We start from the raw sequence: 25,779 nt of genomic DNA, 5'->3' as shown, positions 1-25,779 counted from the left end.
TTAGGGGGAATTTTTCCCCCCAAAAGGGGAAAAAAGTATTCTTTTCAGGCAGGGGAATGCGGCCGAATTTTGGCCGTGAATTTGACAGATTGAGGGCCCTTGTATGTATAGTTAAACTAAAACTCCAATTTGTTTTATTGTTCACTTATGCATCTATGCCTTAATAACAAATAAATAAAGCATTAATAACATACAAGTATCACATAAATATAGCATGTCTCCTTAGTAAGCATCACATAAATATCACATGTCTGCCTAGTAAGTATCACATAAATATCACATGGCTGCTTAGTAAATATCACATTCATATCACATGTCTGCTTAGTAAGTTTCACATACATATCACATTGCTGCTTAGTAAGTATCACATTCATATCACATGTCTGCTTAGTAAGTTTCACATAAATATCACATGGCTGCTAAGTAAGTATCACATTCATATCACATGTCTGCTTAGTAAGTTTCACATACATATTACATGGCTGCTAATTACAAATGTAAGTATCACATACATTACACATGGCTGCTTAGTAAACAAGGTAACCTTAGTAACAAGGACCACATACATATCACGTTTAATGAACACATATCACATAAATATCACATGTCTTCTTCACAAGTATAAAATAAATAGCATGAGCCACGTTCTGGCAATACCGGGCAAAATGATGTGTGTAAAGTGTCTTCCAAGATTAGATTAGCCTGTGCAGTCGATCCAACTGGCTAATCAGGGACGTTTTCTGCTTGTATGATATTTTCAGTTGAAGGAACTCCGAAGTTTTTTGTAAGCTAATCTTGGACAACACACATAAATTAAGCCCTGTTTTCCCAGGAGAAGGCCCACATGATTATTACACTACAGTAAAATCAACTGTTTTCAATTGCAGCACGAACCTGTGGGGTACATGAAGACTCGTAACCTCTGGGCTCAATCCTAACTGGATAATCTTGGAAGAAACTTTATGCACATGCATAAAGCCCTGTTTTCCAGTGAAGAGGCTTGCATGATAATTACAATACATGTACTTTAAAATCAACTCCTTTGTGATTGCAGTTTGAGCCTGTAGGGTGCCTGAAGACTGATGGCGTCTGTTCTCATCCCCAACTGTCTGGCAGACGTGGTGCTACTGGTGGGAGTCAACCATCTGACTGGGCTCAACCCTGCCTCAACTGTGAGTAGCTCACTTTGTATGGTATAAGAGTATTGCTCTGGAAAAATGAAGCTGTCTTCATGTTAGTAAAGTGATTTCTCTGATTAGTCTGGGCAGTCTGCACAGGCACAACAGGTACGCCACCTATCATTTGTTAGCTCGACTATAATGTATGAAATATATATAGTGGAGCTATCCGACTCACGTCGGCGTTTCCGTTCCGTTCCGTTAGCGTGCAAATGTTAAAGTTTTCGTACTACCCCAATTATTTTCATTGTCCCTTGACACATTGCTTTCATATTTTGCATACTTGTTTACCAACATTACCCCAACCTATAATCAAGAGCAGACAACTCTAACAGGCATTTTGTCATAATTATGGCCCCTTTTCCACTTAGAATATGCAGCAAATGTTAAAGTTTTTGTACTACCCCATTTATTTTCATTGTGTCTTGACATATTGCTTTCATTTTTTGCATACTTGATTACCAACATTACCCCAACCTATAATCAAGAGCAGACAACTCTAACAGGCATTATGTCATAATTATGGCCCCTTTTCCACTTAGAATATGCAGCAAATGTTAAAGTTTTTGTACTACCCCATTTATTTTCATTGTGTCTTGACATATTGCTTTCATTTTTTGCATACTTGATTACCAACATCACCCCAACCTATAAACAAGAGCAGACAACTCTATCAAGCATTTTGTCATAATTATTGCCCCTTTTATACTTAGAATATGCATATTATTGATAAATCTATGTAAAAGTTTGTGTACTACCCCAAATATTTCCTATATTCTTTGACATATGGCTTTTATATGTTGCATACTTTATTACCAACATGACCCCAACCTATAAACAAGAGCAGAGTACTGTATCAAGCATTTTTACATAGTTATGGCCCCTTTTACTTTTAGATATTTGAACATTTTGCTTAAATTGCCATAACTTCTTTATTTATTATCACATTTTATTATTACTTTGACAAAACAACACTTACCTGAATACCACAATGGATTCCACCCAAACAATACCCCACGCCCCTACCCAGAATCCCTCCCCCACCAACCTCCCCCTCCACCAAAAAATGTTTTGTTTGTTTGTTTTTAAACATCATCTAATAAATTACCACACCCCACATTATACCCCACTCTCACCCTCCATCCACCCTACCCCTTCCCCCAAATTGTTTTTCTTTTCCTTTTTTTATTTTTGAAAGATTGTCTAATAAATGACCACACCCTACATTATACCCCCTCTCAACCCCCCCCCCCCCCCAAAAAAAAAATAATTTTATTTTTTACTTTTTTATTTTTGAAAAATCGTCTAATAAATTATTGGATACGAACAATTTCCCCATGATGGCTTATGTTAAACTGTCAAGCACTCGACTAGTCGAGCGCGCTGTCCTCTGCAGCTCTTGTATGGAGTTTTTTGTTTTAAGGAAGTCTCGTATATATGTGACTTGCCTTTTTCCCTGGTTTTATTTTTAACATTAATTCATTTTTATGTTATTTTATTTTTAGACCTAAATGAAGCATACATATTATATTTTATTATGAGATTTACGTACTGTTATACCTATGATGTGGAAATTAAGTAACTTCATGTGCATAAAGTTTGTCCCAAAGAAACCCATTCCAAAGCTGAATTCAAGAAGACATTAAAAACTTGCATCAATCTATGCTTTTAAGACAAATATTCTTTGGAACAGGAAATACCTTTCAAGCAGAGTGTCCGTGTTGTTATGCAAGGTTTTGCAGGCATTTAAGGACAACCCTTTTTAAATACGCCTCAATAAAATATTCCTTTTTAAGTGCTGTATTGGATTGCCCTAACTATTTATCAAGTTAATTGTCAAGGCAATGTGCTACTTTATAAGTGATAAGCTATCTGCTGTATTGCTATTCAGTGACAGATTGTGACACATTTGTATAAGGGAAAGGGCTAAATATAAGATTAGCAGATGGTAACAACACTATATTTTTTAGAGTTCAATTAGCCCATTCCCACTCATAGGCAAAGTAAAATGCTATGTGCAAACAGCATGAAACCAGAACAGCTGCGAGTAACTCTCAGTCTGTTTAGGTTTTATGCTGTTTGCTGCTAATCAGTATCTAAGGGTTGGATAGGAAGCATTAAAAACTTGAATCTAGTAAGAAAGCTCTTTAATTAAATTTAACTTTCTAAGGTACTAAAAATGCGTAAAAGTACATGTATGTATATAAGTGGTAAAGGGTTAATCCTCCACCAGTCTTGCAGGAGATGGGCAGGTCTGTGAAGGGTTCAATTAATCCTCCACCAGTCTTGCAGGATGTGGGCAGGTCTGTGAAGGGTTCAATTAATCCTCCACCTTTCTTGCAGGAGACGGTCATGTCTGCGAAGGGTTCAATTAATCCTCCACCATTCTTGCAGGAGATGGGTAGGTCTGTGAAGGGTTCAATTAATCCTCCACCATTCTTGCAGGAGATGGGTAGGTCTGTGAAGGGTTCAATTAATCCTCCACCATTCTTGCAGGAGATGGGTAGGTCTGTGAAGGGTTTAATTAATCCTCCACCAGTCTTGCAGGAGATGGGCAGGTCTGTGAAGGGTTCAATTAATCCTCCACCATTCTTGCAGGAGATGGGTAGGTCTGTGAAGGGTTTAATTAATCCTCCACCAGTCTTGCAGGAGATGGGCAGGTCTGTGAAGGGTTCAATTAATCCTTCACAATTCTTGCAGGAGATGGGCAGGTCTGTGAAGGGTTCAATTAATCCTTCACAATTCTTGCAGGTGATGGGCAGGTCTGTGAAGGGTTCAATTAATCTTCCACCATTCTTGCAGGAGATTGGCAGGTCTGTGAAGGGTTCAATTAATCCTTCACCATTCTTGCAGGAGATGGGCAGGTCTGTGAAGGGTTTAATAAATCCTCCACCACTCTTACATGACATGGGCAGGCTTGTGAAGGGTTTAATTAATCCTCCACCATTCTTTCAGGAGATGGGCAGGTCTGTGAAGGGTTTAATTAATCCCCCACCATTATTGCAGGAGATGGGCAGGTCTGTGAAGGGTTCAATTAATCCTCCACCATTCTTGCAGGAGATGGGTAGGTCTGTGAAGGGTTCAATTAATCCTCCACCAGTCTTGCAGGAGATCGGCAGGTCTGTGAAGGGTTCAATTAATCCATAACCAGTCTTGCAGAGATGGGTTGGTCTGTGAAGGGTTCAATTAATCCTCCACCATTCTTGCAGGAGATGGGTAGGTCTGTGATGGGTTCAATTAATCCTTCACCATTCTTGCAGGAGATGGGTATGTCTGTGAAGGGTTCAATTAATCCTCCACCATTCTTGCAGGAGATGGGCAGGTCTGTGATGGGTTCAATTAATCCTCCACCATTCTTGCGGAAGATGGGCAGGTATGTGAATGGTTCAATTAATCCCCCACCATTCTTGCAGGAGATGGACAGGTCTGTAAAGGGTTCAATTAATCCACCACCATTCTTGCAGGAGATGGGCAGGTCTGTGAAGGGTTCAATTAATCCACCACCATTCTTGCAGGAGATGGGTAGGTCTGTGAAGGGTTCAATTAATCCACCACCATATTTGCAGGAGATGGGCAGGTCTGTGAAGGGTTCAATTCATCCACCACCATTTTTGTTGGAGATGGGCAGGTCTGTGAAGGTTTCAGTTAATCCTCTGCCATTCTTGCAGGTGATGGGCAGGTCTGTGAAGGGTTCAATTAATCCTCCACGATTTTTACAGGAGATGGGCAGATCTGTGAAGTGTTCAATTAATCCCCCACCATTCTTGCAGGAGATGGGCAGGTCTGTGAAGGGTTCAATTAATCCTCCACCAATTTTTTGCAGGAGATGGGCAGGTCTGTGAAGGGTTCAATTAATCCTCTGCCATTCTTGCAGGAGATGGGCAGGTCTGTGAAGGGTTCAATTAATCCACCACTATTTTTGCAGGAGATGGGCAGGTCTGTGAAGGGTTTAATTAATCCTCCACCATTTTTGCAGGAGATGTGCAGGTCTGTGAAGGGTTCAATAAATCCTCCACCATTCATGCAGGAGATGGGCAGGTCTGTGAAGGGTTCAATTAATCCACCACTATTTTTGCAGGAGATGTGCAGGTCTGTGAAGGGTTCAATTAATCCTCCACTATTCTTGCAGGAGATGGGCAGTTCTGTGAAGGTCAGTTTGGAGCAGGAGTTTGAGGCGCATGTCCTTACAGTGATCAGCGCGACAGACATGGTCAGCTTCTTCCCCTTCATTCAGCGCGTGAAGAAATACCCACCACAGCCTGCCAATGTGAGGGATACATTTAAATAATTATACAGATATATTTGAGCCTTGCTAGAGGAAAATGGGGCTTAATGCATGTGCGTAGAGTGTCGTCCAAGATTAGCTTGTGCAGTCTGCACACGCTTATCTGGGATGACACTCTCTGCATTTTATGGCCTTTTTCTGCTTGATACCCTTACTTCTTAAAGAATACATATTCTTTCAGTTTGATGTATTAACTGGTTATTGTCCCCTACCGGTGAAACCGGAGGGGACTTATGGTTTGCACTCGGTCAGTCTGTCTGACTGTCAGTCAGTCCTTCACACTTTTCTGGATCCTGCGATAACTTTAAAAGTTCTTAATATTTTTTCATGACACTTGAAACATAGATAGATTGCAATATGGAGATTATGCACGTCATTTCATTTTGTTTCTACGTAAAAAATTCTGGTTGCTATGGCAACAAATATATATAAAAAAAGATTTATTTTTTTTACTGACAATGGTGGAGTTTCACTGGTAGGGGACCATATTGCATGGCAATCTTTTGTTTTTCTTGGATTTAGAAATCGTGGACAGTGAGTAGTGATGAAAGAGAAAGCAGTGCTGAAACCATCAATAAGCGACCCATGATGGTGAAGTAAGTCTCTCTCTATATATTTTGAGATGTTTCTACACTATTTTGCCTTAAATGCAAAAAAAATTGTATTCAGCTCTGCGAAAACCTGGCCCCGTGTTCACAAAACATTTTTTTGCAATCGAAAATCGATTTTGCTTGTCATTGAAAAGGGATTTGCATTGAAGTTGATATGCAAAAATAAAAATCGATGTCACTTAAAATCGATTTTTGATTGCAAAATCGTTTTGTGAACACGGGGCCTGGCTAAATGCATGTGGCTGAAGTGTCATCTCATTCCACACAGACTAATTGGGGACAACTCTCTTCGCTATTATGGATATTTTCATGTGAAGGAAGTGTCTTCATACAGAAGTCCAGTTGAGACAGAAAGTGTCCTCCCTTATTAGCCTGTGTGTACTGCACAGACTTATGTGGAATGACACATTGCGCACATGCATTAAGCCCAGTTTTGTCAGAACAAGGTTATATTGTATTTGTGGAAATGTTTGTGTTTGGTCTATAGTTACTTCATTATGATTATTTTAGCTACTCTGGCCCTGAGATGTAAGTATTGTGCATGCCTTGTAACCAGTTTTAACGCTTAATCCTATGCATTGACTGTTCCATGTTGGTCAGACCAGCTTTGTTCAGGTGTTCTTCTGTATTTATGTTATTGTGTTGTAATTGGGTCATTTGCCTTACCTAAAATTTTAGGTGATGGTTACATCAATTTATCTCCTGTTTCGGGGTATCATTCCTCCATTTAGTCAATGATCTAACATTTGAAAACCACAGAGCATTTGTATTGTATTTGATTTCTCAGTATTCAGATTTTAATATGCCATTAGATTATACTTTCTAGTGTTAATTAAAGAATAATTAAACATAATTTTAACAAAACTGTTTTAAACATTGTAAATTTAGAAAATACTTATAGATAAAATATCATATTTTCTTTAGATAGAGTATCTGCTTTTCACCTTCAAATGTTGTTTAATTTGGATCCAATTTACAGGTGTTCTGACAAAAACTGCTTAAGAATCGAGTTTTAAAAACAAACAAAGGCATTAATAAAAGTGGAAGTTTATGGTATTGCTGTAAAGTCATATATATTTGTCAGCATAAAGTTCAGTGCTTTTTTAGAAAAGGACGTTTTTGTGGACTTCTTAATTTGTGGATATCTGTGTATGGAAAAATATAAGCGAAATAAATGCATATTTAATGTCTTAAAAATTGTTGTGTATTTTAATTATGTACAATTTTTGGATGATCTTAATTATCATGTTCCTGTTTAATGTAAAATATGTCAGGTTGAATGTATCCTCTCTGTTGCTAGGAGCCTGAGGATACATCGCAGCCCTGTGGATAACCAGAAGGTCTTCACACGGCATCTGTCCATGTATCACATTGCGGATGGGGCAACCCCTGTACCCCTCCCTAAACTTCCCATCTGTGATGAAGTGATCAAGTCAATTCCTACATTCTGTTTTCCGGGTAAGAGCCATTTTGTTTAGTTTTTAATGGGAAATCCTTTGCTTTTGGTGGTTTTTTTTATCAGACATATTGCATTTGTATCATTATTCATAATGGAATAGAGTGGTAATAGAGGGCCTAAACATTGTGTATTATTAAGCATAATGGAATAATGCATATTGATACAGCATTAATAGAGGGTCTGTACAGTATGTATCTTTTTTTATGTCCCCCACCACTATAGTGGGGGACATATTGTTTTTGCCCTGTCTGTTGGTTTGTTGCTTCGTTTGTTTGCGCCAACTTTAACATTTGCCATAACTTTTGCAATATTGGAGATAGCAACTTCATATTTGGCATGCATGTGTATCTCATGGAGCTGCACATTTTGAGTGGTGTAAGGTCAAGGTCATCCTTCAAGGTCAAAGGTCAAATATATGGGTCAAAATCGTTATTTAATGTACACTTTTGCAATATTGAAGAAAGCAACTTGATATTTGGCATGCATGTGTATCTCATGGAGCTGCACATTTTGAGTGGTGAAAGATCAAGGTCATCCTTTAAGTTCAAAGGTAATATATATGGGGACATAGTGTTTCACAAACACATCTTGTTATGCCCCCGGTAGGGTGGCGTATAGCAGTTGAACTGTCAGTCAGTCAGTATGTCAGTATGTGTGTATGTCAGTCTGTCCGTCCGTCCGAAAAAAAACACTTTAACGTTGGCCATAACTTTTGCATTATTGAAGATAGAAACTTAATATTTGGCATGCGTGTGTACCTCATGGAGCTGAACATTTTGAATGGTGAAAGGTCAAGGTCATCCTTCAAGGTCAAATGTTAAATATATGGTGTCTGTCCGTCCAAAAACTTTAACATTGGCCATAACTTTTTCAATATTGAAGATAGCAACTTGATATTTGGCATGCATGTGCATCTCATGGAGCTGCACATTTTGAGTGGTGAAAGGTGAAGGTCAAGGTCATCCTTCAAGGTCAAATGGCTAATATATGGCGTCTGTCCGTCCGTCCAAAAACTTTAACATTGACCATAACTTTTTCACTATTGAAGATAACAACTTGATATTTGGTATGCATGTTTATCTCATGGAGCTGAACATTTTGAGTGGTAAAAAGTGAAGGTCAAGATCATCCTTCAAGGTTAAATCTCAAATATATGGTGTCTGTCCGTCCGAAAACTTTAACATTTGCCATAACTTTTTCAATATTGAAGATAGCAACTTAATATTTGACATGCATGTGCATCGCATGAAGCTGCACATTTTGAGTGGTGGAAGTTCAAGGTCAAGGTCATCCTTAAAGGTCAAAGGTTAAAAAAAAAATCAAAGCGGCATTCTCATGAAGCTGCACATTTTAAGTGGTGGAAGTTCAAGGTCAAGGTCATCCTTCAAGGTCAAAGGTCAAAAAAAAAATCAAAGCAGTGTTCTCATGAAGCTGCACTTTTTGAGTGGTGGAAGTTCAAGGTCAAGGTCATCCTTCAAGGTCAAAGGTAAAAAAAACATAAAAAAAATATTTTCAAAAGCGGCGCAATAGGGGGCATTGTGTTTCTGACGAACACATCTCTTGTTTATAATGGAATTGTATGTAATTAGAGATTATGTAATGTGTATATATTATTAATAATGGAATAGAATGGTAATAGAGGGTCTTTATGGTGTGTTTCATTGTTCCTAATGGAATGGTGTGGTAATTATGATCTGTAAAAAGTTTATCATAATTCATAATAGAATATAGTGAAAATAGAGGGCTTGTATTTTGTGTATCATTATTTATAATGGAGGAGTGGTAATAGAGTCTACAAAGTGTTAATTATTATTCATAATGGGATAGAGTGGTATTAGAGGATGTGTTAAGTGTGTATCATTATTGATAATGGAAAAGAGTGGTATTAGAGGGTGTGTTAAGTTTGTTTCATTATTGATAATGGAATACTATACAGTGGTATTAGAGGATGGGTTAAGTGTGTATCATTATTGATGATGGAATAGAGTGGTATTAGAAGATGTGTTGAGTGTGTATCATTGTTCATAATGGAATAGAGTGGTATAAGAGAATGTGATAAGTGTGTATCATTGTTAATAATGGAATAGAGTGGTATTAGAGGATGTGTTAAGTGTGTATCATTGTTCATAATGGAATAGAGTGGTATAAGAGGATGTGATAAGTGTGTATCATTGTTAATAATGGAATAGAGTGGTTTTAGAGGATGTGATAAGTGTGTATCATTGTTAATAATGGAATAGAGTGGTATTAGAGGATGTGTTAAGTGTGTATCATTGTTAATAATGGAATAGAGTGGTGTAAGAGGATGTGTTAAGTGTGTATCATTGTTCATAATGGAATAGAGTGGTATTAGAGGATGTGTTAAGTGTGTATCATTGTTCATAATGGAATAGAGTGGTATTAGAGGATGTGTTAAGTGTGTATCATTGTTCATAATGGAATAGAGTGGTATTAGAGGGTGTGTTAAGTGTGTATCATTGTTCACAATGGAATAGAGTGGTATTAGAGGATGTGTTTAGTGTGTATCATTGTTCATAATGGAATAGAGTGGTATTAGAGGATGTGTTAAGTGTGTATCATTATTGATAATGGAAAAGAGTGGTATTAGAGGGTGTGTTAAGTTTGTTTCATTATTGATAATGGAATACTATACAGTGGTATTAGAGGATGGGTTAAGTGTGTATCATTATTGATGATGGAATAGAGTGGTATTAGAAGATGTGTTGAGTGTGTATCATTGTTCATAATGGAATAGAGTGGTATTAGAGGATGTGTTAAGTGTGTATCATTGTTCATAATGGAATAGAGTGGTATAAGAGAATGTGATAAGTGTGTATCATTGTTAATAATGGAATAGAGTGGTATTAGAGGATGTGTTAAGTGTGTATCATTGTTCATAATGGAATAGAGTGGTATAAGAGGATGTGATAAGTGTGTATCATTGTTAATAATGGAATAGAGTGGTTTTAGAGGATGTGATAAGTGTGTATCATTGTTAATAATGGAATAGAGTGGTATTAGAGGATGTGTTAAGTGTGTATCATTGTTAATAATGGAATAGAGTGGTGTAAGAGGATGTGTTAAGTGTGTATCATTGTGCATAATGGAATAGAGTGGTATTAGAGGATGTGTTAAGTGTGTATCATTGTTCATAATGGAATAGAGTGGTATTAGAGGATGTGTTAAGTGTGTATCATTGTTCATAATGGAATAGAGTGGTATTAGAGGGTGTGTTAAGTGTGTATCATTGTTCACAATGGAATAGAGTGGTATTAGAGGATGTGTTAAGTGTGTATCATTGTTCATAATGGAATAGAGTGGTATTAGAGGATGTGATAAGTGTGTATCATTGTTAATAATGGAATAGTGTGGTATTAGAGGATGTGTTAAGTGTATATCATTGTTAATAATGGAATAACGTAGTATAAGAGGATGTGTTAAGTGTGTATCATTGTTAATAATGGAATAGAGTGGTATTAGAGGATGTGTTATGTGTGTATCATTGTTAATAATGGAATAGAGTGGTATTAGAGGATGTGTTAAGTGTGTATCATTGTTAATAAAGGAATATAGTGGTATTAGAGGATGTGTTAAGTGTGTATCATTGTTAATAATGGAATAGAGTGGTATTAGAGGATGTGTTAAGTGTGTATCATTGTTAATAATGGAATAGAGTGGTGTAAGAGGATGTGTTAAGTGTGTATCATTGTTAATAATGGAATAGAGTGGTATTAGAGGATGTGTTAAGTGTGTATCATTGTTCATAATGGAAAAGAGTGGTATTAGAGGGTGTGTTAAGTGTGTATCATTGTTAATAATGGAATAGAGTGGTATTAGAGGATGTGTTAAGTGTGTATCATTGTTAATAATGGAATAGAGTGGTATTAAAGGATGTGTTAAGTGTGTATCATTGTTCATAATGGAATAGAGTGGTATAAGAGGATGTGATAAGTGTGTATCATTGTTAATAATGGAATAGAGTGGTATAAGAGGATGTGTTAAGTGTGTATCATTGTTAATAATGGAATATGGTGGTATTAGATGATGTGATAAGTGTGTATCATTGTTAATAATGGAATAGAGTGGTATAAGAGGATGTGTTAAGTGTGTATCATTGTTCATAATGGAATAGAGTGGTATTAGAGGATGTGATAAGTGTGTATCATTGTTAATAATGGAATAGAGTGGTATTAGAGGATGTGTTAAGTGTGTATCATTGTTCATAATGAAATAGAGTGATATAAAAGGGTGTGCTAAGTGTGTATCATTATTCAGACTCTTGTCTTTGGGGGGCACCATGGCGATCGGTGGATGGTTGGTGGTTGGTGGGATGTTATAGTGAACTGACATCCTTTTGGTTAATTCGACGCTCATTCATTTATCTTCTCTATTTCTCTATTTCTCGCTTTATACCTCACTTATTCCCTCACTTACTATCTCACTCACTCATTCATCCATTTATATATTCATTCATTTATAAACATTGCCATGCCAACCAACCACAAATCAAATTGATCAAACTCCTGGTAGTAAAAACACCATAATTATTGACTACCATGTGGTGTTATTGTGTTGTAACTGATATTGTAAGATTTACTACCCGCCTGTTTCTCTTGTTTGCATGTTGGATTTTGTGAATGACTATATTTGTTGTATCAATCACTGTGTCTTGAACTATAAAGTCCCTTGCTATGCCCCCCTGGAAGTAAGAGGCATAAAGCATTGCACTTGTATCATGTGAAGCTTTTGCTTTCGACTCCTTTTTTAGATATGGAACATCTAATCGAGTAAAATAATAATTTAAACCAAGGCTAAACAATTGTCTGTTTTGCATGCACTGGGTAATGGCGCATGGTTTCTTACATTTCGTGTGATTTTCTGCATACTTCTGTTGGTAGCTTTCAGAAACAAACATAATACACACACTAACATTAATTTCTTCTTTAAGGCAAATATGTCAAAATTAATATGCCCTTAATTAGAATACTCTATTTAATGGAAAATTGAAATATTATTTGCTACAATATAAACCATATGGTGTACATATTAAATATAAACACTGTAATTGCTTGCCTTAACCCTCTCCCACTCAGAAGCAAAGTAAAAAATGGCTATATGCAAACAGCATAAAACCAGAACAGCCTGCGTGTAACTCACTGTCTGTTCAGGTTTTATGCTGTTTGCTGCTCATTAGTATCCAAGGGTGGAGATGAAGCCTTAAAAACTTGAATTTAGTAAGAAAGGTCTTTAATTAAATTAAACTGTCTAAGGGACTACAAATGCGTTTAAATACGTATCTAAGTGGTAAAGGATCAATAATGCGAAAAGTTGCATGAGTCATTTGCTTTTTTCCAGATGGATTAAAGATATTTCAGCAGAAGCCGGACAATGTGACGCATTGTTTTGTGCTCACGGATATGTCTGGAAGGCGGTCGTTTGCTGCATGCTTGACTTTCTATCGTCCATTCTTTGTTTTGGAGGTATTGTGCTGAGTGCTTGAACTATGTACGTTAACCCTTTGCATGCTGGGAAATTTGTCGTCTGCTAAAATGTCGTCTGCTGAATTTATAAAATTAGCATTTTTTCCAAGAATACTATCAGAATAGCAAACAGTTTGGATCCTGATGAGACGCCACATTCTGTGGCGTCTCATCTGGATCCAAACTGTTTGCAAAGGCCTTCAAAATTCGGTTCCAGCACTGAAAGAGCTAATGCTTGATCTTGGTTGTTTGCATGCCAACTTAAATAATAAAACTCATTCTTCTCAAAGAAGTGTATAGAGCAATAAATGCAGTGTCAATGGCACCATATTTTGTCTGTGTTCAATACACAACTTATGCGCATTTAATACAATTGTAAATGTAGACAAAACTAAGATCGAGTAAAAATAAATGTATGTTATCTTTATTGTTCCTTCATTTATACACTTAAGTGCATGTATTGCTCCTGGTGAAAAAGACGCTTTACCATCGAATAAGTGAACTTTAATGTATTTTAGTGTGTTTTAAATGTATTTGTAAATGCATTTATACTTGTGTAAGTAAACAAATGCAGAAGAAGTATAGGAAAAAATACCCAAGTGTGTTTAATCTGCATTCAATATTTACAATGTGCATTACATGCAGTTCCGATACCACTGCGTTTAATGCACATGCAATACAATTTTCAAGAAGAGTATCTAGCAGACTTCTGTTGAAAATGTTCATGTCATGTGCATTATTTGATGAGCAATTTTACAGTCAAGCAACTTTATAATGCATCTATCTCATGATTCATGAACAAGTACAGTACGCGTAAAATGTGGTTTGAAAACACATTTGAAGTAGAGATTATTATATACATATTGATTAAAAAAGAAATATCTGAAATTGACATCACTGTACTTTTTCGTTTCAAAATATTTATCGCTGACAGTTATGCACCTTTTTTCAGTACCCGCCATTATGATATACCTGGTAAATGCATATGGAGAACTATATAAACACACTCTTCAATATGCGTCAATGAATATCTGCATTGTTGCACTGCTATTTCGCATGTGTCATTTTTCGCTTGGAAGTTTTAATTTTACGATGCATGCTCTTCCTAACCTCACTTATAATTGAGCCGTTCTCTTGGAACAATGGGCTTAATGTACGTGCATGAAGAGTCGTCACTGGTAACCCAGTGCAGTCCGAGAAGAATGGGCTTAATGTACGTGCACGAAGAGTCGTCACTGGTAACCCAGTGAAGTCCCGGAAGCTATACAGGGATGACACTTTCTGTTTAATGGTATTTTTCATTTAAAGGGTTTAAAGAAAGTCTCTTCTTAGCAAAAATCCAGTTAAGCCAGAAAGTGTCATCCCTGATAAGCCTGCGCGGACTGCACAGGCTTATCTGCGACATCACTTTAGTCACATGCATAAAGTCCAGTTTTACCAGAACAAGGCTCCAATATTTCATAGGACACTGAAGGTAACATCTACGTTGAGGCCAGCAGCAAGCAAGCCATGAATACCAGCTCGAATGGCAAAGGTGGGGGGAAGGACAAAGGCAAGCAGAACGTAGACTCCATGAAGGACAAAGGCAAGCAGAACGGAGACTCCATCTACTATCTTCCCCACTGCTTTGTCATCATCTCAAAGTACCCCTACTATACGACGCTCAAAGAGTGTCTGTCTAGGTAAATTGGAACCTCGCTGTGGACAAAACTTGGCTTAATGCATGTTCGTAAAGTATGGTCCAAGATTAGCCTGTGTAGTGTGCACAGGCTTATCGGGGACGATTTTTTACGCCTAGACTGATTTATTAAGAAGATACTTCCTTTAAACAAATAAATGTATCGTCACAGATTGGAATGTGCGGAGTGCACAGGCTTATCTGGAACTGCACATTACACACATGCATTAAACTTAGTTTATCTAGAATAAGGCGCATATCAAAGTACCTTTACTATACTATACACTCAAATATAGTCTAGCAACGTAAAATGTTTGTTGTCAGTTAAGTGTGTTTTTAGTCATTATATCAAAGTACCCGCACTATATGACACTCAAAAAGTGTCGATCTATATAAATTGTTTAATAATACTCCAAATACATGGCATACTTAATGCAAATGGTCATAATTTGCTGAATATAAACTATAAACTGGTTATATAATACAGTACAAAAACTTCAAGCTGTTTAAACATCGAGTATATAAACCCACACACGACAGGAATAGATACTTACGTTTTAGCTGGACTATTATATATGAAATATATATAGTGGAGCTATCCTACTCACCCCGGCGTTGGCGTTAGCGATGGTGTTTGCGTTGGCGTTAGCGTGCAAATGTTAAAGTTTGCGTACTACCCCAAATATTTTCAATGTCCCTTAACATATTGCTTTCATATTTTGCATACTTCTTTACAAACATGACCCCAACCTATAAACAAGAGCAGACAACTGTATCAAGCATTTTGACAGAATTATTGCCCCTTTGATACTTAGAATATTCATATTATTGATAATTCTATGTTAAAGTTTGCGTACTACCCCAAATATTTCCTATGTCCTTTGACATATTGCTTTTATATTTTGCATGCTTCTTAACCAACATTACCCCAATCTATAAACAAGAGCAGACAACTATATCAAGCATTTTGACAGAATTATTGCCCCTTTTATACTTAGATAATTGAACATTTTGCTTAAAGTGCCATAACTTCTTTATTTATGATCAGATTTTATTAATACTTTGACAAAACAACACTTACCTGAATACCACAATGGATTCCACCCAAACAATACCCCACGCCCCACCCAAGATTCCATGCCCCCCCACCACCTCCCACCCCCCCCCCCCAAATTTTTTTTTCCTTTTTTATTTTTGAAAAATCATCTAATAAATGACCAGCCCCCCCCCCCCCCCCCCCCCCCCCCCCCCCAAATTATACCCCCCTTAACCCCCCCCCCCCCAAAAAAAAATAAAATAAATATTTTTTTTCCTTTTTTTATTTTTGAAACATCTTATAAATGACCACACCCCACATTATACCCTCCTCTCACCCCCCCCCCCTACCCCCCCAAAAAAATATATATATAAACAATCCTTTTTTATTTTTGAAGTAACCGTCTAATAAATTACTGAATATGAACAATTTCCCCATGATGGCTTACGTTATACTGTCAAGCACTCGAATAGTCGAGCGCACTGTCCTCTGACAGCTCTTGTTAGAGTATGTTGCCAAAATGCGTACCTATCTCTTGTAATTTGTAAGTCTCACCAAAGAGTAAATGTCAAAAAGTAAAACACAAACTTAGAGCAAAGTACATGTCCTATTTAACAAATCAATCTTATTAAATTTCAGTCATGATTCAATGAATCATGTATTTTTAAAACTGAATATTTGTCCTTTTAAAATAAACATTATAAACTTCGGGAAACTTGTTCCCTGCACAACTAAACTATGATTTAATCAGTTTGCTGACATACACGGAGCGAGATCCAGAAGAGATGACAACTTTCCTGATGGAGTATTCCAACATTCTGACACACACCGTTGTCCCTCCGGCTGGTAACCTTGCTGTGGTGAGTCTTACAACATTCTTAACTGGTAAAGACACATCTCTCAAGCGACACCATACCCACTGCCACAGCGACCTCAAAGCTTGTGTGGAGACGAAGTTTCACAAAATAATCCTAGTCTGTGATTCAATTTATTTTTAGCTCACCTGAGCACATCGTGCTCATGGTGAGCTTTTGTGATCGCTTTTTGTCCGTCGTCCGTTGTGCGACGTCAACATTTGCCTTGTTAACTCTCTAGAGGCCACATTTATTATCCAATCTTCATGAAATTTGATCAGAAGATTGGTTTCAATGATATCTTGGATGAGTTCGAAAATGATTAGGTTTGCTTGAAAAACATGGCTGCCAAGGGGTCGGGCATTTTTCCTTATATGGCTATATATGGCTATAGTAAAATCTTGTTAACACTCTAGAGGCCACAGTTATTGTCTGATCTTCATAAAACTTGGTCAGAAGATTCATCCCAATAATATCTTAGACGAGTTCGAAAATGATGCCGGTTAGTGGAAAAACATGGCCGCCAGGGGGCGGGACATTTTTCCTTATATGGCTATAGTAAAACCTTGTTAACACTCTAGAGGCCACATTTATTTTCCAATCTTCATGAAACTTGCTCAGATGATTTGTCCCAATGATATCTTGGATGAGTTAAAAAATGGTAACCTTTGCTTGAAAAACATGGCTGCCAAGAGGCGGGGCATTTTTCCTTATATGGCTATAGTAAAGTCTTGTTAACACTCTAGAGGCCACATTTATTGTCCAATCTTCATGAAACTTGGTCAGAAGATTCATCCCAATAATATCTTGGACGAGTTCGAAAATGATTACGGTTGGTTGAAAAACATGGCCGCCAGGGGGCAGGGCATTTTTCCTTATATGGCTATAGTAAAACCTTGTTAACACTCTAGAGGCCACATTTATTTCCAATCTTCATGAAATATGGTCAGAAGATTTGTCTTAATGATATCTTGGATGTGTTCGAAAATGGTTACGTTTGCTTGAAAAACATGGCCGCCAAGGGGCAGGGCATTTTTCCTTATATGGCTATATAAGGCTATGGTAAAATCTTGTTAACACTCTAACGGCCACATTTATAGTCCGATCTTCATGAAACTTGGTCAGAAGATTCATCTCAATAATATCTTGAATGAGTTAAAAATGATGCCGTTTGGTTGAAAAACATGGCCACCATTGGGGCGGGGCTATTCCCATTATATGGCTATAGTAGAAACCTTGTTAACACTCTAGAGGTCACATTTATTTTCCGATCAGCATGAAACTTGGTCAGAAAATTTGTCCCAATGATATCTTGGATGAGTTCAAAAATGGTAACCTTTGCTTGAAAAACATGGCTGCCAAGGGGCGGGGCATTTTTCCTTATATGGCTAAAGTAAAGTCTTGTTAACACTCTAGAGGCCACATTTATTGTCCAATCTTCATGAAACTTGGTCAGAAGATTCATCCCAATAATATCTTGGAAGAGTTCGAAAATGATTACGGTTGGTTGAAAAACATGGCCGCCAGGGGGCGGGGCATTTTTCCTTATATGGCTATAGTAAAACCTTGTTAACACTCTAGAGGCCACATTTATTTCCAATCTTCATGAAATATGGTCAGAAGATTTGTCTTAATGATATCTTGGATGTGTTCGAAAATGGTTACGTTTGCTTGAAAAACATGGCCGCCAAGGGGCAGGGCATTTTTCCTTATATGGCTATATAAGGCTATGGTAAAATCTTGTTAACACTCTAGAGGCCACATTTATAGTCCGATCTTCATGAAACTTGGTCAGAAGATTCATCTCAATTATATCTTGAATGAGTTAAAAAATGATGCCGTTTGGTTGAAAAACATGGCCACCACAGGGGCGGGGCTATTCCCATTATATGGCTATAGTAAAACCTTGTTAACACTCTAGAGGTCACATTTATTTTCCGATCATCATGAAACTTGGTCAGAAAATTTGTCCCAATGATATCTTGGATATGTTCGAAAATGGTTTTGGTTGCTTTAAAAACATGGCCACCAGGGGTGGGGCATTTTTCCTTAAATGGCTATACACTATATATGGCTATAGTCAAACCTTTTTAACACTCTAGAGGCCACATTTATTGTCCAATCTTCATGAAATTTGATCAGAAGATTGGTCTCAATGATATCTTGGATGAGTTCGAAAATAATTATGTTTGCTTGAAAAAATGGCTTCCAAGGGGCGGGGCATTTTTCCTTATATGGCTATAGTAAAATCTTGTTAACACTCTAGAGGCCACATTTACTGTCCGATCTTCATGAAACTTGGTCAGAAGATTCATCCCCATAATATCTTGGACGAGTTCAAAAATGATGCCGGTTGGTTGAAAAACATGACTGCCAGGGGGATGGGCATTTTTCCTTATAAGGCTATAGTAAAACCTTGTTAACACTCTAGAGGCCACATTTATTTTCCAATCTTGGTGAAACTTGGTCAGAAGATTTGTCCCAATAATATCTTGTTATCTCAGGTGAGCGACTTTGGGCCTTTCAGGCCCTCTTGTTAAATAATTCCGGTCCGCTGCATATGTTTATCACCAGCGAAACTACAGCACTAAAACTGTCCAATATTTTCAACACAAATGACAAGGGTTAGCGATTTCATATTTGATTACAGCTTCATTTAATGATTATGATTATTGTTTTAATAACCTGTCCCCTGGGGATAGTATTTTGTCAGATGTCATTAACCATTTGACCATTTATTTGCTTTAGTTCTTGTTTTTTATGTTTTCATTCGCCTACATGATTTTAAAGAAGGAAACTTCATACCTACCAGCCTTTACATTGCTTATATACATGCACTACGCAGACTTCTTTTGTTTGCCTTTAATGTTCGGTCAAATGTCAAATGCAGTTGAGATTGTAGACGATTAAAATTTAAACTTGTTCAAATGTATCAACATCCATATTGCTTTGTTGTTAAAATTAAATGTATAAATTCATTGAATGTATACATTTAAAATCCATGTACCGTATAAGAATGATAGCCTTAACTTATTAATTCAATACAGCGTCCCCGTTTCTATTGAACTATTATAACTGAATGCAAAGCTAAAGGTCTATATGTCTATATGTTTAAAAAAGGCTAGTTTTCTGGATGAAATTTTGTTCTGAATGCTTAGTAATTTGATAAACATGGGGGAACTATAATTTTAAATCAATGTTGTTGGTAGTTGTCCATTCAGTTCATTTGGTTAAATTTCTGCATTTTGCTTTTTGGTTTTTCTCATTTGGTATTCCAACAAAAAACACTACTTTACATTCCAATTTCAGCGTATCAACCTGTACCAGCTTCCTGTTACGCTAGTTCCATCGCTGCACGCGGATCGTCCTGTCATAGACCTGCCCCTACATCTGGCCTTTCAGTGTTTCGGCATTGATGAGTTCCTGAAAGTCCTCTCATGCATTTTGCTGGAAGAGCGCATTGTCTTCTTGTCATCCAATTACTCGCTTCTTACAGTTGTTATGGAGGTAATGGGGACTGGATAATGTTTCAGGCATGTGTTACACAATCACAAACATTAAATAGTGTTTTTAAACCATCATGTCTAGTCTGTTTTTACCGCTAGTGTTTCAGAGAGCATTCGTCTCCTGTCTTGCTATTACAAGGTCGATTGCTTGTATTCAGTGTCTTTATGAAAATGTGCTTAACCCTTTGCATGCTGGGAAATTTGTCGTCTGCTAAAATGTCGTCTGCAGAATTTCTAAAATTAGCATTTTCTTCGATTTTTTTCAAAGAATACTATCAGAATAGCAAACAGTTTGGATCCTGATGAGACGCCACGTTCTGTGGCGTCTCATCTGGATCCAAACTGTTTGCAAAGGCCTTTAAAATTCAGCTCCAGCGCTTTAAGGGTTAAAATTTAGTCCTAGATTTATCACATTTTTTGTGTGTGAAAAAACAATAAGTTAGGGACACAAGTCTGTTGTAAATTATACGTTTACAGCGGTTGTTCTATCTAGTGCCATTTTACCTCTATTCAAAATGTGACTAGATACTAGGTCATGGGTTATGTGTTTTGGATAATTATAACTTTTGTTGACCAATTATGGGATTTCTGTTAACTGAATGCATGCTAACCCATCTTGAAAGAAATATATTTAATGCGTATACAACAAAGCGTTATATTCACTGTACTTAATACATTCTCATTTGATGTTCTTTGATATTTTTTCTTCATTTTCTGCATTTTCCACTGTATTAAAAGCGCATTTAATGATCATAAAACGCAGAATAAATGCGATGCAAATACAGCTATGTTTAATGCTTTTTAAATACACATTTTTCGAGAAGGGTAGCATTGACATTCCTAAACCAACATTTTTGTGTGTTTTCCTATTGTTGGTGATGAGTTGTTTTGGTAATTGGTTTGTTGCTATATATGCATGACATTGTTATGTCAGATCTCTACTGCCAGCATAGTTTATGTGATGCTTTGTGGGTATGAGACAGGCATGAAGTTTGTTATTGAAACAACATCGATACTTTAAAGCCGTTGCTTAGTATCTGGATTTATCTGAATTGCGAATTAAATGGAGGATGTGTGAGTGGATTAAGTTGGATATTATTTTCCCATGTCTACGGTAATAAATTCTTAAAAAAATTAAATGTTGGGCATAATAAATTGTTGGGATTTTAAACTCGTAGATTGGTCAACCCTGGAAATCAACGGACATTTTTGTCCCACGAGTTGTCATGATTTAACAGTGTATGAATGTTATTGTGTCTGGTTATAAGACAATGCTGACGCTGATACTTCCACTGAAGTGGCGCTTTACCTACTCCACAATTCTGCCTTCCATTGCCCTGGGTTACCTAGAGTCGCCAGGAACATTCATGTACGGTGTCCACTCCAAACACAAGCATCAAGTCAGACAGGTAATCAAATGGGCTGTTGAACTGTTGGCCATATTCTTTAACATCTTAATTTGAATATTATACATTGCCTCAAATTTGACATTTCGTGTCCAGAGTGCAATATGAATATATTTAAATTAGTTGTTTTAAATGAAATAAATGATCACTTCGTTCTGAATGGTTAGGTTGAAGGGTTGGTGTTGGTAGACATTGATCAGGGAACAATAGAAATCAACGCAGACTCGGATACGGAAAGCGACCCGGAAATTATCCCACTGCCAAGAGAGATAACTGAGGGCTTCCGGCGAAAATGGTCACAACTCAAGGCACAGTTTGAGCTTCAAGATACGAAACGGTAACCTGGATGTCTGAAGTGTCAGATTCAATGTGTAAACATTGTGTATATAATATATTGTGTTTGGCTTTTGATCATTTTGATCAATATTATATTTATATTATTAAATTGATGTTTCACTGTTAAAATCATTAATGTTAATTCATTATTATTTGCAAGACAATTTTTTTCATTTCGAAGGTTTACCGATCACGAATTTAACACAAACACATAGGAAAATGACAGAAACAAATTCTTTACTTTTTTTTCTCGAAAATAAAAAAAATCCACAAATTTGCGTGAGCACAAAAAAAATTCATTTTACACAAGAAACATAAACTTTCCTGTCAACAACTCTAAACGATTTTACAGTAATATAAATAACTTCATGGCTAATTTAATGTTTGATTCAGCCCTTATCATTTGCTAAAATTGTTTTTTGTATTTTACATGCCTCTTACTATAAGATGGAATAATCTTTACTGTCTGATTGAACAATTCTGATGGATTTGTTGAAATATATAACTATTACAAGATTGTCTGATTGTGAATCTTACAGACCGTTTTGCTACAACATGGAAGAACTACGGGAGTCAACACAACACAGAATCTGGAAGCAAAACAGGGTGATTGCCCATGCTGGGCTAGAATTTATGGTCACCTTGTTTAGGTAGGCTGAGTGGAATTAGTAACGTTATCAGTAAAATGAGAATATAGGAGTCTCGTTTTGGGAAAACTGGTCTTAATGCATAAAGTGTCGTCCCAGATTAGCCTATGCAGTCTGAATACGTTATTTATGGACGACACTCTCTGGATAAACTGGATTATAACTACGAAGATACTTCCTTTAAACAATTAACTCCACTAAAGTGGAAAAAGGTCGTCCCTGTTTAGCCTGTGCGGACGACACTTGACTTCATGCAATAAGCCCAGTTTTCATAGAACAAGGCACTTATAGTATACGACTATATATACTTTTAGTGTCAGCATTTTCGTTTCTTAATCTTCAACCAATTCAAGAATTTGAATGAGGTAAACCCCACAAATTAGTAGAAACTTAATGTCCCACAAATAATAATGATTTAACTGTATTTAGAATTTAAATGTTACATGTGCTGGACGGTTTGGACCGCGTATTTATGGAGTAGATAAACTGTTAATGTCATTTGAATAACAACATATTTTATTTACGTGGATAAAGGTTTAAAATTGGATACAATAACATTTTTGGATGTGTTCTATGTTTATTTATATCGATGTTGATGGTTGTTCATGTGATTTATAGGACAGAGTTGAACATGCACGGACAGCAACCAACACTGCTTCTATATTTTGCTTTTATTCTAGAGATGTCGTGCAGTCACTGAACCTGAAACATCACCTGTTTGACTCAGAAGAATTTCTCAAACAAAAGAACGACGACCCTTTCTACAAAAGGGTAGGATCATCTTGTATTCATAATAGTGACAACAACAAAGGAAATGGAATTTCGAAATAAAGTGTTATTATGTACCCTGTTTACCCCATTTGAACTTTGTTAAAACATTGCAATAAATGGCAAACGCCGAGATCCGTTTCTTTAGCACATGCGCTTTACACGGTTTACACATAAAATACATTCATCAATTTACAAGGGTAAATTGATTTTTTAGTGCATTCTTATATCCGTTTCCATCCATGTTGTTACTAGACACATAAAGCTGACAATTTGCACATCTTGATAGGAAGGGTACTTCTTTGTGACTGTTCTGTAATTTTATTGCATAGATCTTAATTGATAATTTGACTTAAATATGTTTCAAAATTCTGAATAAAAATCTTATTGTAACTTATTTTTATGCCCCGGATCGAATGATCGGGCGTTTATTGTTTTTTGCCTGTCTGTCTGTCTGTCATTGTATGTGTCTGTCTGTCCCAAAACTTTAACCTTGGTCATAACTTTTGCAATATTGAAGATAGCAACTTGATATTTAGCATGCATGTGTATCTCATGGAGCTGCATATTTTGAGTGATGAAAGGTCAAGGTCATCCTTCAAGGTCAAAGGTCAAATATATGATGTAGGGGGCATTGTGTTTCTTAAAATCACATTTTAAATCTAGAATGCTTGATGGAAATATATTCTGACATGTCCATTATGAAAACCATCTAATATTGTCATATTTTCACACATAAGTTGAGTGTTTCATTGTTATTTGTTAGGTTGTACTTTTCATTCCTAATTGTTAAGGGCGTTGTTCAATACTTTATCTTGCACGCACATCTGTCTGTATTCAGTTATTCAAGACGGACATGTTCAAGGTATTTCTGGAAGAGAGAATGACGGAGAAGACCGATTACTTCTCAGAGTTTCTGTTAAAAACAAAAGGCTTTTCCTCCAGACCCGTGGCAGGAATGTAAGTTAATATGATTTCATATTCTCAGTTATTGCTGTCTAAACTGAATTTTGAACTTACAAGGCTTAAGTTTATTCCTGTATAGAATTATGTTATTTTTTATATTATACTTTTTCAATGTTGTTGTTTTTAATTATGATGATATATTAATGTTTTTATGTACATTGTTACTGGTGCGTTACCTTTACAAACAAAATAATGTTTATACTTGTATTAAATTGATAAATTAATTTTGTCATGAGGTAGGGTACAGATGGTACCGCAATGTATGAGAGTATCAAAATCTATAAGCCTCTTTTTAGGAAAACAGGGCTTAATGCATATACGATAAGTTTTAGATTAGCCTGTGCAGTCCGCATAGGCTAATCCATGAGAACTGGATGTGTGCTTTGAAGAGACTTCCTTATTAACAAAAGTATGCTTTTTTATATTTAAATATAATATATTTTAAACAATTATTTCCCTTTTATCGCTATATATTCACTACCAGCTTAAATCATTATTTAAGGTTAATTGTGCAGTGTCTATTGTTGTATAGGCATTAGTGACTTTCCTTAAATAAAAGTCTAGCAGACAATTTTTCATCTCCTGCCTAAGTTTCTTCAGGTGCTTTATTCATGTATATCTATATGTAACATACGGTTTTTGCTAATTTTTGAGTTTTAAATACACCTTGATGTCCGTTGCCCTTCCGTGAGATGCTAGCATTAACTATTTTATCAAATAACTTCTTGTCAATAACTCATTTACAAATTTAAACGAAACGTCACAGGAGTACGTTCTTTCAAAGCCACTCATATCTGTCCAGTCCATTACATTAAAATGTCATAACAGCTCGAAGTAGGTTGTGCAAATGAAAACTTATTTAATATTCTCGGAAATGCAAATGAAAACTTATTTAATATTCTCGGAAATCACAGGCTTAATATCTGTTGTGTAACATCGTCTTCTGGTCCTCATGTACATTTGTTAAACATATGCCAATGTGGTCAGATCTGTTCTAACGATTGTATATAGCATAATTAAGTGTTGTTTTATAAAATCATATTCTCCGTAAACGCAAGGGTAAAGGTCTTTTTTATTATAGTGTCACCCCTATTGAAAGGGCCAGCCAATTTGGCTTATGAGACACCTTTGCGTGTATACCATGTGGTCCATGTACCTCCCAACTCCTATCACACTGCCAGGCGGCAGGCAGATAATGTCGGTAACCATTCATGTTTAACGCTCGCGGCTCACAAGCCGGCCATATCGGAACAAGTCCCATGACAAACATCCATCCATAAACAAACGCTCCCCATGGGGCTCGAACCTTCGACCTCCCGATCCTGAGGCGGATGCCTTATCCACTAGGCCTCGGCGATCGGTGTTAGGTGTTTAATGTTTGGTGTGCGACATTGTATGGTGGTTCTCCACTTAGTTTAATAAGATCGTGTACCTGCGGTCAAAATTGGCCACATCCTAGGCATTAAACATATTTTGATTGTAAAACTTTATTTAGTTCTTATTGTGTCTCAGACCATATCATATTTTTGGCATAGAGTAAAACAAAGTACTAGCTATTAACCACAGTTA

The 25,779-nt window shown here is 36.6% G+C and overlaps 1 protein-coding gene across 4 annotated transcripts in view; it reads left to right on the top strand.

Annotated features, from left to right (window-relative positions):
- The window catches only part of LOC127857568 (DENN domain-containing protein 3-like), a 61,703-nt gene that overhangs the window by 1,303 nt on the left and 34,621 nt on the right, over positions 1-25,779 (top strand). For 2 of the 4 annotated variants that reach the window (XM_052394021.1, XM_052394023.1), the window contains exons 2-15: positions 1,055-1,172; positions 5,308-5,445; positions 5,986-6,059; positions 6,585-6,602; positions 7,375-7,532; positions 12,889-13,013; positions 14,478-14,695; positions 16,479-16,587; positions 19,891-20,088; positions 21,356-21,496; positions 21,661-21,830; positions 22,369-22,479; positions 23,157-23,247; positions 24,086-24,204. In XM_052394021.1, the coding sequence (XP_052249981.1) occupies positions 1,083-1,172; positions 5,308-5,445; positions 5,986-6,059; positions 6,585-6,602; positions 7,375-7,532; positions 12,889-13,013; positions 14,478-14,695; positions 16,479-16,587; positions 19,891-20,088; positions 21,356-21,496; positions 21,661-21,830; positions 22,369-22,479; positions 23,157-23,247; positions 24,086-24,204 (1,760 nt within the window). In that variant the 5' untranslated portion in view covers positions 1,055-1,082. Of the gene's footprint in view, positions 1-1,054; positions 1,173-5,307; positions 5,446-5,985; positions 6,060-6,584; positions 6,603-7,374; positions 7,533-12,888; positions 13,014-14,477; positions 14,696-16,478; positions 16,588-19,890; positions 20,089-21,355; positions 21,497-21,660; positions 21,831-22,368; positions 22,480-23,156; positions 23,248-24,085; positions 24,205-25,779 lie in introns of those variants that run through there. The other 2 variants (XM_052394022.1, XM_052394024.1) reach the window with 2 other exon arrangements.

The sequence above is a fragment of the Dreissena polymorpha genome, chromosome 14, assembly GCF_020536995.1.
Source record: "Dreissena polymorpha isolate Duluth1 chromosome 14, UMN_Dpol_1.0, whole genome shotgun sequence".
NCBI lineage: Eukaryota > Metazoa > Mollusca > Bivalvia > Myida > Dreissenidae > Dreissena > Dreissena polymorpha.
Note: the sequence above shows the minus strand (reverse complement) of the source record. Positions and strands in the feature narration are given on the sequence as shown.